The sequence below is a fragment of the Mytilus trossulus genome, chromosome 5, assembly GCF_036588685.1.
Source record: "Mytilus trossulus isolate FHL-02 chromosome 5, PNRI_Mtr1.1.1.hap1, whole genome shotgun sequence".
Taxonomy (NCBI): Eukaryota; Metazoa; Mollusca; class Bivalvia; order Mytilida; family Mytilidae; genus Mytilus; species Mytilus trossulus.
Genome location: NC_086377.1, coordinates 60,500,442 through 60,516,760, shown reverse-complemented (window position 1 = coordinate 60,516,760; position 16,319 = coordinate 60,500,442). Strand labels below are relative to the sequence as shown.

At 33.4% G+C, this 16,319-nt stretch overlaps 1 protein-coding gene across 1 annotated transcript; it reads left to right on the top strand.

The window, feature by feature from the left end:
* Positions 1 to 8,341: 8,341 nt before the first annotated feature.
* Positions 8,342 to 12,647, top strand: LOC134718999 (zinc finger protein 45-like). Its single transcript, XM_063581897.1, has 2 exons — positions 8,342 to 8,398; positions 11,300 to 12,647. The coding sequence occupies exon 2, from the start codon at positions 11,327 to 11,329 to the stop codon at positions 12,608 to 12,610; it is 1,284 nt and encodes a 427-aa protein (XP_063437967.1). The 5' UTR covers positions 8,342 to 8,398; positions 11,300 to 11,326; the 3' UTR covers positions 12,611 to 12,647.
* Positions 12,648 to 16,319: the final 3,672 nt, after the last annotated feature.

Below are 16,319 nucleotides of genomic sequence, written 5' to 3'. Positions count from 1 at the left end.
CTATCCTTTTGCATGTTCCATGGACCGTGAAATTGGGTAATAATCTAATTTGGCATTAAATTAGAAAGATTATACTATAGGGAACATATGTACTAAGTTTCAAGTTGATTGGACTTCAATTTCATCAAAAACTACCTTGACCAAAAACTTTAACCTGAAACTTCCACTTTCATTTTCTATGTTCAGTGGACCGTGAAATTGAAGTCAAAAGTCTAATTTGGCTTTAAAATCAGAAAGATCATATCATAAGCAACAAGTGTACTAAGTTTCAAGTTGATTGGATTTCAGCTTCGTCAAAAACTACCTTGACCAAAAACTTTAACCTGAACGAACGGACGCACAGACGAACGAACGGAGCCACAGACCAGAAAACATAATGCCCCTCAACTATCGTAGGTGGGGCATAAAAATCATCACTGGTGATGTATCATGTGGTACAGCAGTGATAAAATAAAATTAACAGTACCAATTGTCTTGCACCAGATGCGCATTTCGACAATACACATGTCTCTTCAGTGATGCTCGTGGCCAAAATATTTGAAATCCAAAGCTTATATAAAAGATGAAGAGCTATAATCCGAAAGGTCCAAAAAGTATAGCCAAATCCGATAAAAGTTTCAGTTTACTCTATGTGATTTACAGAGGCTCACGAGAACACATTCAGGCAATAAACCTCATGACTGTGATATGTGGGAAAGGGTATCATCATCTAAGAGATTTAAAGAGACACATGACAATGCATACAGGCAAAACATGATCACCACACATTTGTGAAAATAAAAATGGTCTATAATTTACATAGACACATGAGAACACATACTAGTAAATACGTGATAGTTTTCAAAGACGCATGATAAATCATTAGTGATAACTTACATGTACATAGAACACACACTAGTGATAATTTGCATAGACATCCGAGACATAAAAATATATATATATTTAAGCATGATATCTGTTTTTGATTGTATCATTGAGTATATTTGTGATGTGTGTGTGGTCTCAGGAGAGCAGTGGCATATCCAGGATTTTTTATAAGTTGGGGCCCACTGACTGACCTAAGAGGGGTCACGCTTCAGTGATTCCCTATATAAGCATCCAATTTTTTTCCCAAAAAGGACGGGCCCGGGCCCCCTCCCCCCTAAATCCGCCGATGGAGAGAGAGATATTTTTAACAAATATAATTGTTTAGCCTCTTTAAATTAAATAATGAATTTATTCTATTATTATTTTAATTTCATTTTTATACGACCTCAAAAATAGAAATCATCAGTACACCGGATATAGCTAACCAAGCGGGCATGATCGATTTTGGCCTTACAAGGTAACCAAAATCTTTGTTTTTCTTTATCAATATTCAAAGCACATTTCTCAACATTTGAAATTCCTGCTCCCAAATAATTTTAGCATCGATTTGTTTCCTTTTCATAAAACAACTTTGATATTCAAATAAGAACAATCAACTTGTTCATTCGCAAATAGTTGTGAAAGTCAATACCCACTTTCAATTTCGATACAGTCGTTGAGACATTTACATGTTTTATATGAAAGAAACCTAATACAGGGTAACAGTAATGAAAATTGGTTACCAATTAATAAACCTACGTGATATTGATACAATGGATAAGCGTGGATTCTTGAAAGAAACCATGAGCCTGCAGGGCGAATGGTTTCTTTTTCATGAATCAACGCGTATCCATTGTATCTATATCTTAAACTATTGTGATAATATCTATTCAAAATTAAAGCCTATTCTTAATTAGAAGGTATTGTAAGTGAGTTTAAATAACCATATTTAAAACAGAATTTAAGGTAGAAAATTACATTTTTAAAACAATTGCAGGGAAATATAGAAGTGCTTTTGCAAAATTTCGCTGCGGTGTTGCGCCCTTAAAAATTGAAACGGGCCGGTATCAGAACTTACCTATTAATGAAAGAATATGTTTTAGTTGTAATGATACCATTGAAGATGAGAAACATGTAATTTTGAAATGTCCACTATATGCAGATTTTCGTGCTGTGTTGTTTAGTCATGCTAATTCTTCACTTTTTGTCATGATTTTAATAGTATGTCAGATGACGATAAATTTGTATTTTTATTTAGTGATGAAAATGTTTACTTTTATACTGCCAAAATCTGCTATGATATTTTACTGAAAATAAAATGTTTATTACAAATGTATATTCTTAACATTTGTATACTTTTAATTTGTTTTATGTTGTTCTTAACATTTGTATACTTTTAATTTGTTTTATGTTGTTCTTAACATTTGTATACTTTTAATTTGTTTTATGTATGTATAAATATATATATGTAAATGTATATACCATTTTTTATACGACCGCACAAATTGAAAAAATGTTCGTCGTATATTGCTATCACGATGGCGTCGTCGTCGTCGTCGTCGTCGTCCGAATACTTTTAGTTTTCGCACTCTAACTTTGGTAGAAGTGAATAGAAATCTATGAAATTTTAACACAAGGTTAATGACCACAAAAGAAAGGTTGGGATTGATTTTGGGAGTTTTGATCGAAACATTTTAGGAATTAGGGGCCAAAAAAGTCCCAAAATAAGCATTTTCTTGGTTTTCGCACAATAACTTTAGTTGAAGTAAATAGAAATCTATGAAATTTAATCACAAGATTTATGACCATAAAAGGAAGGTTGGTATTGATTTTTTGGAGTTTTGGTCCAAACAGTTTAGTAATAAGGGGCCCAAAGGGTCTAAAATTAAACATTGTTTGATTTCATCAAAAATTGAATAATTGGGGTTCTTTGTTATGCCGAATCTAATTGTGTATGTAGATTCTTAATTTTTGGTCCCGTTTTCAAATTGGTCTACATTTAGGTCCAAAGGGTCCAACATTAAACTTAGTTTGATTTTTGACAAAAATTGAATCCTTTGGGGTTCTTTGATATGCTGAATCTAAAAATGTACTTAGATTTATAGATTATCGTTGATTGTCTCAACGAGATTGATTTTCTCGCTTGAGCTGGAACAGCGAAAGTGAGAAAAGCAATCGAGTTGAGATGACCAATGATAATCTGTTTATAGATATAGGAAGATGTGGTGTGAGTGCCAATGAGACAACTCTCCATCCAAATAACAATTTAAAAATCGCTATTTTACTTATGACGACATTGTCAATTTCAATGTCAATTTCGTTAGCAACGCCACGTGGCCTCCTTAGTTTCTGGTGATAATTTTTCCATCTCAAGCGAGAAGCATGATATGAAAATTATCTCAAAAAAAGATCAAAGGAAAAATAGCGATAATTTTTATTATTGGCCCAGTTTTCAAGTTGGTCCAAATCAGGGTCCAAAATTAAACTTTGTTTGATTTCAACAAAAAGGAGTAGGTTCAGTAAGACCTCTTTTTGGCCCCAAAATATAGCAGTTTTAAAAAAATGCTAAAATGTAAAATTTTACTTATTTATTGGTTAGCAGAATGGTTCTGCTACATAAATATGGGCTGTTTTTTACAATACAATGCACTTACATTGGGTACTAGCACCATTAAGTCATGCTAAGTTACTAAAATCTTCACAATTCCAGCATTTTAGTTAAATTTTAGACGGTTTCTGGGTAAAACGAAAGTGGCCGCATTCGTGTTCATCCAAGATATTGAAATGGAAATTGTATTTGATGATAATACATAACATATATAAAGATTGAGGATGAACACGGATGCGGCCACTTTCGTTTTTGACAAAAACCATCTGAAAAGTGACATTTTTTCGCGTACTTGGTAGATTTTTCATATTTGAGCATGAATCGGGTCATTTTTAATGACTTAATAAGTTAAAATCTTGCACATAAATTAAATGAATCATATGAAATAGACACTTAAGTATTTAAAAAGTGGTCAAAATCTTTCGTCAGATGAAACTGAAATTTGAGGCCAAAATCGGTCCTTACCGGACCTACTCCTTTTAAAAATTGGGTTCTTTGATAAGCCAAATCTAACTGTGTATGTAGATTCTTAATGTTTGGTCCTGTTTTCAAATTGGTCTACATTAAAGTCCAAAGGGTCCAAAATTAAACTTAGTTTGATTTTAACAAAAAATGAATTCTTGGGGTTCTTTTATATGCTGAATCCAAACATGTACTTAGATTTTTGATTACGGGCCACAGGCACTTAAAAAAATTCCTATATACCTTATTATAACATAAGGTATATAGGAATTTTTTTCTGAGACAAGTGCCTGTGTTATGGGCCCAGTTTTCAAGTTGGTCCAAATCAGGATCCAAAATTATTATATTAAGTATTGTGCAATAGCAAGAAATTTTCAATTGTGCAGTACTCAGCAATAACAAGAAATCTTCAATTGCACAGTATTGTGCAATAGCAAGACATTTTCAATTGCACAGTATTGCGCAATAGCAAGAAATCTTCAATTGCACAGTATTGTACAATAGCAAGTATTTTCCATTGCACAGTATTGCGCAATAGCAAGAAATATCTAATTGAACAATATTATGCAATAGCAAGAAATTTCAATTAGAGTTATCTGTCTTTGTCCAGAATAGTAGTTTAATGAACTTAAATAATTGTTTTATACACTATACAATATATATTAACTTTTACTACCAACTGATAAATTAAAACAATCTTTACCATTCAGTGATAACAAGCACTTTTTTTTTTACTTTTTAATATTTTATGATGTATTTGAATGAGTAATTATTGTTGCAAACTCCATTGGAAATTTGAATTGAGATTGGTTTTGGAATGAAGGAAAGGGGGATGTGAAAAAATAATAATTCTCAGTTGAAATTTCATAAATAAAAATTTCTTCAAACATTTGTTTGAGAGGATTAAATTAATATTCAACAGCATAGTGAATTGCTCAAAAGCAAAACACAAATTTTAAGTTCATTAGACCACATTCATTCTGTGTCAGAAACCTATGCTGTGTCAACTATTTAATCACAATTAAATTTTAGAGCTGAATCCAGCTTGAATGTTGTGTCCATACTTGCCCCAGCCGTTCAGGGTTCAACCTCTGCGGTCGTATAAAGCTGCGCCCTGCGGAGCATCTGGTTATAGTCTCATAACTATTTAGAGTGGCTCTTGTTTTATATTGGAAATTGTAATATCATGTAAATGTTTTATAAGAGGTGAGACTCAAATAAAATATTGTCTTGTCTTGTCTTGTCTTGTCTTGTCTTGTCTTGTCTTGTCATGTTACCGTGACAAACGATGCATATTACAATAAATTATACAATTCAATGGTTAAAACAATACAATTACAAGTTGAACCCACTGACGTCTGCCCTTAAAGATTTATATTTATCAGACATCTGAACATTTTTTTTACAAAATGAGACATATTCTATCTTATTTCTAATAAGATTGAGAATGAAAATGGGTAATATGTCAAAGTCGGGGACAACAACTTGACAAAAAACAAGTATATAGCATATATTTAAAGCATGTGTCCAAATTTTTTTACAAGAAGTCTTAGTCTAGGCATATCACGATTTTCTAGAATAGGAATTTTCGAATAAACAGATGAAATCATACTGTAGTGGTTTATCAAACAAAAAGGAACAACTAGAATGTTAACATTTTCATTTCAAGCATGTAAAATAGCTAAAAATGATCCGATTATAAACGAAGAAACTCGCTTTTATTAAACAAAATATCCACAATAACTTTAAAAAAAAACAAGAAACAAAACAGGAAAACTAGAGAATAGAGGCAACAACAAAAATACAAGGATTCGAACCTAAACCGCCAAGTTCTAACTCATTAAGCATAACCATGAAACCTTGCGGCTACCAACTCATACACTACGATTGCTTATTAGTGTATATATAAAGGTACAGTCCATGTGTGTCCGTTGTACCGATGTATATCAAATATTCATTTATACTAAAAATATAACTAAAAAGAATACTTCGTGTATTGTATCATGTGTATCAGAGATCCTTGTTTAATTCCTACGACAAGGTAACACCTCCCGAAACAAAAGCTCATTTTTATAAGCTAGAGTTAGAGGAGGGGATAAGGTCTCTGCGCAATGCTAGGCGGTGTTGTCGTAGAAGTTAGAAATACAAACTTTAAAAGTACAGATTCCAGCCCCGGCGACGGGGAGGAAGTTACGAATCAAATCTACTCTAGCATCGTTAGGTTAGTTTTCTAGACACTTTTGATAACTATTGTATGCACATTGAACGACAAATTTATGTGACGTATATAATTTTTCTGACGTCAGACACTCAAATCAATCCATGTGTTCGTTGATAGTAGATGTTGTTGTGTCCTGTTAAATTGTTATACGATGATGACTGATGTTCCCATATTTTGACTGTTTTATTGATTGTGACTGTTTGTTTAACGCATCATGTAAATGTAACGGAATTTGATGAGACTGTTATTAAAGTGAGAGGGTTAGCGCTATAGAACCAGGTTTAATCCACCATTTTCTACATTTGAAAATGCCTGTACCAAGTCAGGAATATGACAGTTCTTGTCCATTCGTTTTTGATGCGTTTTGTTTTTTGATTTTGCCATGTGATTATGGACTTTCCTAATTGATTTTCCTCTGAGTTCAGTATTTTTGTGATTTTACTTTTTATACATATTATAAGGCCTGGTATTTCTTATAAATTCAATTGTTTTGAACAGCCCCTCCATTTTAAATAATGGTGTTACAATGTATGTACGGCGAGATACGTGTATTACATTCATTTGGGTCTCTGTTATGGATATTATCTGGTTCATTTGTATTTTCAGGTTGACATCACTAAGAAACTTTCTTACTCCTCCTATTGTTATCTCTAAATGGTCTAGATCAGGTGATGGTCTGCCATTTAGTTTTGGTTGACTTGATGCATTTTCATCAGTAAAACAGATACAAATTGATGTTTAAGTGCTTCTCCTTTCCTTTTGTTGTCTTCCATTAGTTTTCTATTTGAAATAAATGGTGCTATTTCCCCAGGAGTCTTCTTTCTTTGATTTTACATATTGTCAAAACTTTTTTTCAAACCACAGGTGATAAAGTTTTCACTCACTCTCTTCGTCTACTTCCAATAGTTGTGATGTAGTTTTGATGTACTTCTTCTTATCTAGTTTGAACTATTTTTCTTAGGAGCTTTAAAAATTCTTCTCAGAGTTTCTATTATTAGTACGTTTTGACTTGCATTTTCATAATAATAATAAATACAATATTTATAGAGCGCATTATATAATGACAAAAATTACTCTAAGCGCTTCACATTAAAAAATATATAAAATACAAAAATACATAAATCATAGATTACAAAGCACTATCTTAAAAGAATTAAACAAGCAAATAAAAATTTATAAGATACTTATAAAAGAAATGAAAAATGCATGTACTATAAAATATATAAAACTGTCTAAAACTAATGCAGTCAATTAAAAGTATATAAAAACTACAAGAAATCCTTAAAAGCAGTCCGAAATAAATGAGTCTTGAGTTGCTTTTTAAAAACATCTAAGGAATTTACACTCCGTAAAGACGATGGCAAATTGTTCGGCTTATCCTTGAAAATGAATACAAGTAGTATTTTTATCATGTGGATTATTCGCTTATTACTACTATACACATCCTTGACCTATTGTAAGTAAATAAAACTGTATCTGACAGAGAGACATGAAGACATGTCTTAGATTAAACAAAAGAACCCATTTAATACCCGTGCTATTATTATTCAATCCACATAATATCTGCTTACCCTTCCGGAGCACCTGAGACCACCCCATGTCTTTGGTGGGGTTCGTGTTGTTTATTCTTTAGGCATGGGGAGGGGCTATAGTTTTTTTTGAAAAAAAAGTTTGTTTCCAGTTTTTGAAGAAAAAATAATTTGTTTTTGATTCTGAGAAAAAAAATTTGTTTGTTTCACCCTCAGCTGCCACTATATGTAATGCTAAAATTGAAAGAATTTTTTTTTTTCGACTTGTCGCAAAAAAAAAAGTTTGTCCAGAAAAAAAAAATCCATAGCCCCCCCCCTGGTTGCTGCCTTAGTTTTCTATGTTGCGTCAGATGAACTATTGTTTGTCTGTTTGTCCTTTTCTTTTTTAGCCATGGAGTTGTCAGTTTATTTTCTATTTATGAGATTGACTGTCCCTCTGGTATATCGATATCTTTCGTCTCTCTTTTAATGCTTGCTGTGCTATACTAAAGCAGAAGAATTTTATGCATAATGCCATTTTCTGTCTACTCATATAATATCTTACTCTATATAATAATACATCAATACTTGATAAAATGAATAATGCACGCATTTGTTTTGTATCGAATCCCACTCTTCGCCGTTATTGTGGTTCGCCTGACATAGGAGGAACTTACAGATAATTTAGGTAGGGATCTGGAATTATAACGTTGATTTCTTTCCCTCCACCTATATTATCCCTGTAAAGAAAAAGTAAGTAATGAGAAGACAATGATTTAATTTATATTTTCACAAACCGGAGTGAATGATATATGGGTAGACTTGATGATGTTTATACCGTGAAAGCGAAACAAGATAGTGCTCACTTGTACACACTTTAATTTGCTATTTTGAGACTGTAAATGATCGTAAATAACACGTTCAACTGTTGTGTTATGACAGAGATTGCAAAATTATAAAATAACAGTTTATTTACTGTACATAAGAATATAATTACATAAGATGTATGTTTCATTATAATACGTTATTCTGATTGGTTAAGTTATTAAAGTAGTATTTTGTCTTGCATTAAAGGCATGAAAGGGAGACAAATCCTAATACTTGCAAATTTAGACTTCAAAAGCAGTTCAGACTTATTTATGTCTGAGCTCTGACTGAATAGTATAGATGTTTAGCATTTTAGCAATTGCATTACACAATAAAACTTATCATTCATAGGGTTGTAAAAGCGATGACCGTGCACCCATTTTTAGAATGAAGCACGGAAATGTAATTCTGTCAATGCTTTTACACCCCAATATAAAAGTTACAAAAACACATGAAAAAAAGCGTTCAATTCTTAAATGTGACATTTGTGCCAATAAGACAACTCTCCTTCCAAGTTAGACCTATTTGTAATGCATGCAAAGTTAACAATTATCAATTATCATGGTCTAAGGTTGAAAGAGTCTAATAAATATGAGTCTGACAAAAAATGTCTGACTGGCATATTTAAAATAAAAATTCTGGAATGGCCTCTTAATTATAATTTTAACTATTTGACCTATATTTAAAAGACATCATAATTATTTGGACTTAAGAATGTTAAGAACAGCCTTCAATCAGGCGTATTACTTTTCTTCAATTTTAGCAAAAATCTAGTTTTACATGTCTTACGTTTCAGTCAGTATTTTTGTTCAGAAAAAAAAAGTATATTACATTTCTGCATTTTTACCTGTATTTCACCTGTTAAAAATGGTAATAATAATTTTTGTAATAGTGAATTTTTGGCCTTTTATCATGTTTATAGCTGACTAAGTAGTATGACCTTGTGGTCATTCATACACATTTATTCTAAAAACAGTTGTTGGCATGACACGGGTTATGTTCTTCTCATATATGTTATGATGGTATGATACTAAACCCCTAACGGGAAGGATTATGCCTGATGTTCATTTGATGAAATCATAATCCTTCAGTCAGTTTAACATGTTTAATTGAAGTCTGGAGCTGGCATGTCAGTTAACTGCCAGTAGTCTGTTGTTATTTATGTATTATTGTCAGTTTGTTTATTTTCTTTGCTGACATCTTCTGACATCAGACTTGGACTTCTCTTGAACTGAATTTTAATGTGCGTATTGTTATGCGTTTACTTTTCTACATTGGTTAGAGGTATAGGGGAGGGTTGAGATCTCACAAACATGTTTAACCCCGCCGCATTTTTGCGCCTGTCCCAAGTCAGGAGCCTCTGGCCTTTGTTAGTCTTGTATTATTTTAATTTTAGTTTCTTGTGTACAATTTGGAAATTAGTATGGCGTTCATTATCACTGAACTTGGGGCCAGCTGAAGGACGCCTCCTGGTGTGGGAATTTCTCGCTACATTGAAGACCTGTTGGTGACCTTCTGCTGTTGTTTTTTTATTTGGTCGGGTTGTTGTCTCTTTGACACATTCCCCATTTCCATTCTCAATTTTATGTAGTTACTTAGTACACGAAAAAGTATGTACTATGAAAGTTAGAGGACATATTCAAGCAATTTGATTGGACGAAAAGTTGTAAGTATGTGCTAAATACATGTACAGTCTGCAGTTAAAGTTTTTCAAATATTTATTAGATTCAAAAACTATCCTGCATTTTTACCAAACTTGGACAGAAGCTTCTTACAATCAAAAGATATATTTTTATTAATTATTTTCCTCACTTTTGTTGAGCCTGCAATTTACATCAAAAGTAGGCGAGACACCGGGTTCCGTGGAACCCTTACAAATTTTTATTGTTGAAGGCCGAAGGATGACCTATAGCATTGTATAGCTGTTAATTTCTGTGTGATTTGGTCTCTTGCGAAGAGTTATCGCATTAATATCATACACCATCTTTGTTTTTATATCAACCCTTACATATAGTTTTTTGTTTGAATTGTTTTACACTCATGTCGGGGCCTTTTCTATATATATGAGGGGATATACATGTAGGAGGGGTCATGATCCCAAAATCCTGGGCTTAAAAACACGAAATCCAGAGGTCCTTTACCCCCTCATATATAAACGACTTTACAATAAAACGCAAAACACGCCCAATGTTTACCCGGCTATTAAATTGAAGGGCATAGATTAAAAATAAAAATACAGAAACGAAAATAAACTTTAAAAAAATCAATGTGAAAACAATGCTGAAAAGAGTACTGCAAAAATGTGGAAATGTGGAAATTTTTATGCGGACTTGTAGTGCCAAATTGTGGAAACGTTAAACGCCACTTCAATCATGTGAACACTAAGCCCTGTAAATAATGTTGACATTTACATATATACATGTACCAGCATTCTTGTCCTTCATGTTCTATGAATGAAGAAGATGTGAGGTATATATATATAAATGGGGCAGTAAGCATATATATATGCTTCTTTTACATGTTGTTTATAGTATAGATTCAAAATTAGAATTAGTCAAACCAAGAAGATGTGGGGTATACACCAATAGGGCAGTACATCTTATGGTTATAAATGTAGGCTTCTTTTACATATTGTAGAATTACATATTAAAACATACAGATGCATTATTTAATAGAAGGAATGTCAAAATAGATGTGCTACATGTGCTATATACAAATGTATATGATCAAAGTGTAAATTGCAGAAAGGTATCAACATATGTCTTTATATTTGTTTGTTCCTTGTAGAGTTGTACAAGTCAAAGAACTTACATAATGGAGATAAACATTGACAATAAGATGTCAGAGGGAGGAGAGGATTTAGTCACAACCAATGGTACTCTACAGAGACACATCAACACACAGGCTGATAAAACACGTCATAAATGTGATGTTTGTGCTAAAGAATTTTCTCGAGATAGTCACTTAAAGAGACACTTGAGAACACATACTGGCGAAAAACCTCACAAGTGTGATGTTTGTTTTAGAAAATTTAGTCAAAGAAGTTACTTAAAAACACACATGAGAATGCATACTGACGAGACACCTTATGAATGTGATGTTTGTTTTAGAAAATTTACACAAAGTAGTCACTTAAACAGACACGTGAGAACACATACTGGCGAAAAACCTCACAAGTGTGATGTTTGTTTTAGAAAATTTACTCAAAGAAGTTCCTTAAAAACACACATGAGAATGCATACTGGCGAAACACCTTATAAATGTGATGTCTGTGGTAGTGAATTTTCTCGAAGTGATGACTTAAAGAAACATGTGAGAACTCATACAGGTGAAACACCTCATAAGTGTGATGTGTGTGGTAGAGATTTTGCTCGTAGAAGTAACTTAACGGCACACATGACTGAACATACTGGAGATAAACCTTATGACTGTGATGTATGTGGTAAAGGGTTTAGTCAGTCTGGTAATTTAAAGATACACATGAGAACACATGCAGGGGATAAACTGTATAACTGTGATGTATGCGGTAAAGGGTTTAGACTGCTTGGTAATTTAAAGGCTCACATGAGAACACATGCAGGGGATAAACCTTATGCCTGTGGAGAATGTGGTAAAGGATTTAGTCGCCTTCGTTATTTACAATTTCACATGAGAACACATACAGGTGAGAAACCTTATGACTGTGATGTATGTGGTAAAAAGTTTAGTCACCCTAGTAATTTAAAGACCCATAGGAGAACACATACAGGGGATAAACCTTATGACTGTGATGTATGTGGTAAAGGGTTTAATGGCCTTCCATATTTGCAAATTCACATGAGAACACATACAGGTGAGAAACCTCATGACTGTGATGTATGTGGTAAAAAGTTTAGTCACCCTAGTAATTTAAAGACCCATAGGAGAACACACACAGGAGATAAACCTCATGACTGTAATGTATGTGGTAAAAGGTTTAGTGAGCAGGGTGATTTACAGACTCACATGAGAATACATACAGGTGATATCATAAAACCTGATGACTGTTGTGAATGTGGTAAAAGGTTTAGTCAAATTATTATTATAAAAAGACACATGAAAAGTCATTCACATGTTTAACCTTATGACTGTATTGTATTAAAGTGGTAAAGTGTTTTATCATCTTTGTGATTGAAAAAAAAGACATGTAAAAATACATACAGTGATAAACCGGATGCCTGTGATGTACCCGGTATGTGGTCAAAAGTTTAGTTAGCATGGTAGTTTACAGACCCCATAACTCTGATGTATGTGGTCAAAAGTTTAGTTACAGTAGCATGGTAGTTTACAGATTCACATGAGAACACATGCAGGTGACAAACCCCATAACTGTGATGAATGTGGTAAAGCCTTTAATTATTGAAAGTAGTAACTTTAATTTTAAAGAAACTCATTAAAATTCATCTGAGGGATAAAACTCCTAAATCGGATTTTTGTTCTAAAGATTAATGTTGAACAAATCTCTTAAAGATTCTGTATACATGTAAGAATGATCACGAAGAAGTTGCTACAGCCTTACACATGTTACAGAGAACACATACTTATGACGAACAGATAATGAGCAAATGATGTGAGGTGCTTTAGAAGAAGCGTCTTTAAGAGACCCATAAGAACACGAATTGTTAATAACTGCACAATATTCTAAAAAGACACGAGAACAGAAACTGAAAATAACTTATGTTGATTTCTGTGTCATTTGGTCTCTGGTGGAGATCGAGTTGTCTTACATTGTCTTATTGGCAAAAATCTTCTTTTTGTTTCATATAAATCCTTATTCAAACATTGACAAAGACACATGAGATTACCTAGGCTATTTGAAATAACTATAAACACATGAGAACACCTTATTTAAATTACAATGAAACCCTATAAAGAGACGCACGAGGACACCTACTGATATTAACTATAAATCCCTTTAAGATGTTTTGTATGAAGTAGAAATGTAGAAGACGCAATAAAATGTAATAAAATAAAACTTACACATGTGTTACAGGCAAATCTGATCATATACATCTAGTAAGGCAGCAACCATTTGATGTGGGGGGGGGGGGGGGGGTGGCTATGGTTTTTTTTTGTGAAAAAAAAAGTGTTTCCAGGTTTTCGTGAGAAAAAAAAAAATTGTTTTGGACCGTGAGAAAAAAAATAAAATTGTTTGAAAAAAATTGTTTTTGGTTTGTCGCTAAATAAAAAAAAGTTTGCACAGTAAAAAAACCCATAGCCCCCCCCCCCCCCCCCCCCCCCAGAAAATCATATGGTTGCTGCCTAATTAACGTGCGTCAGTATTAGGATGAGATGTACTACATTTCTGTTTTCTAAGCCATTTTCTTTATTCTTTTATTTTATATTCAGATAGATAAGTAAATGTGATAGATCTTAATGTTTTTATTAGTTCCCTATCGTCAAAGTCTGTCTGTCTGGTTTTTAACACTTTTTACATCGCGTTGAAAGGTATTGATTGTCAAGGGAACGTTCAAAACATGATAAATGATACACAAGTTTATCATGAGTAACAGATCAAGAGTGATTTCCCCCCGCTATGATGATTTTATAGAGAGTTAAGGTCTTTGGATTTCGAAAACTCACGCCAGTAAATATCAGTTTTCATCATAATTTACAGACCACGTGTGAATTTTGTTCTGATGTTTTACTGCAGAGAAATGGTGCTTGGTCTTCGGAAATTCATTGCAATAATAAGTTTTGCAAACCTTTTTAGCTCATCTGGCACAGAGCTTTTCTAATCACTTAGGCCCAAAAAAATATATGTCTGTTTCCTGTTGCCCGACAGACCCTGACTCAAACCCTCCGACCCTAGATCTTTTTATTCAAATTCGGAAAAAAATCGTTTCCGGTCCGATCTAGATCCGTATTTTAACATGCCCAAAACAATCAAAATGGCTGCTCCCAGCGGTTAGCTCTACATAGCACCAGCCTAGGGTAGTATGAATATTCATGAGAATTATAAAGCAACGCGAGATACGAGATCACGTCATTGGCGCGATAATTATCTGAAAGAACTCTCAGCAAGCGGTAAACAAAACAAAAAAATGTTCAGAAGCTCCTAAGATGACGGGCATATATCACTGGAACAAAGACGATATGAAAATTAGATAATAAGCGATTTGAATACTGAATTAGCTTAGATATTGTACAGAGACAGCAATTATTATTGGCATTCAAAAGACGATTTAAAAAAGGGGGGAGTTTCACACAACGAAATATGACTATGCATTTGAGGGCTACTCTTTTTGTTAATATGAAAATATACAGAAGAGCTATATTACACCAGCGACAGCAACTATGCTATGGGGGGGGGGGGGGGGGGGTTTGCTCCAGTCCTGGTCAATCGTCCACATCCATTTATAAAAAAACTGTTCCCCTTATGCAGAAGATTTATTGGCTATATGTCTGATCTGTAGTCCAGTCCCTATGCTACAGTCATGCCTGGATGATTCCCTTTATAGACCACCAAATTTTCCTCACTAAAGGGGGGGGGAAACCAACTTTGCTCCAGTCCTGGTCAATCGTCCACATCCATTTATAAAAAAACTGTTCCCCTTATGCAGAAGATTTATTGGCTATATGTCTGATCTGTAGTCCAGTCCCTATGCTACAGTCATGCCTGGATGATTCCCTTTATAGACCACCAAATTTTCCTCACTAAAGGGGGGGGGGAAACCAACCTGTTCCCTCCTAAATCTGTTTTAGAGACACATATACACTTGTATCTTTGTCTCAGAACAAACTAATCTAAAACTAAACCTTAGCCTAACTCAGTAACTGACTAGACCAATAAATATGATGTCTAGAAAGGCTCTTTTGTCATAATTATCTAGACTACTACCACTTATGATCCCACCATAAACATATGGCCAAAGGGGTTGGGGGCTAGTGTGCTTGTTTCATCTTGTGCACAGTTACATGCTTTGGTACATGTACATGTATGTATACAGACATCTGGCTGGTGTAAACCACACAGTCTGACACCCCATTCATATACATTTATTGTACATTTATTTTTGTATGTAAGGATCCATATGTATATTTAGCTGCCTACTCAAATTCTTTTATTGTTCTGATGTGCTTTCTTTTTCTTTAAATCTGATAAACACAAAGAGTGAAAACCCTCTGACACCTGTGAAGACAGGAAGTATCTTTATTAATAATTTAAATATACTTATAATGGTTTACTTTTTAAATTGTTATTTGGATGGAGAGTTGTCTCATTGGCACTCACACCACATCTTCCTATATCTATTATATACATGCTCTTAAAAGGAAAATTTACAAATGATATGTTTTGTTCAAAGTAAGCTGATCACTTTTTGTTTTAGTTTTAAGTAAAAACTAGGAGTAAGGGAATTCTGACAATTTAAAAAAAAATCAATCTAATGTCAAATATATATATTAATTTCACTAGTCTACTTAACCATCATGACCATGTTAAAACAAAAAGGTAAAGTGCAAGGAGTACATGTATTTATTTTTCTGCATTTCTTGTTTCAGCAACTGCTGTACCTTTCCAGTTACTTATTATGTGTTGTGTATTTATTTACAATGGACTATAACACTTTTGAGTGACTGGACAGGTTGATTATTTTCATCTATAGGAAAAGATACTGGAGGGATTGGTAATAGTTTAAGACAGCTGCAATTGAAGGTACACAAATTCAGGTGATCATGAGCCTTCAAAGTCATATAATCAGCCCAGGCTAGGGGTTATCAGACATCAGTTATATCAAAAGCCTAGGGTAGTGGTCAATTATAAGGAATCACCAGTTATCAAAATCAA

Bases quoted from the DNA above. Each gene is read 5' to 3' on its own strand.
- LOC134718999 (XM_063581897.1), top strand. From the start codon at position 11,327: ATGGAGATAAACATTGACAATAAGATGTCAGAGGGAGGAGAGGATTTA.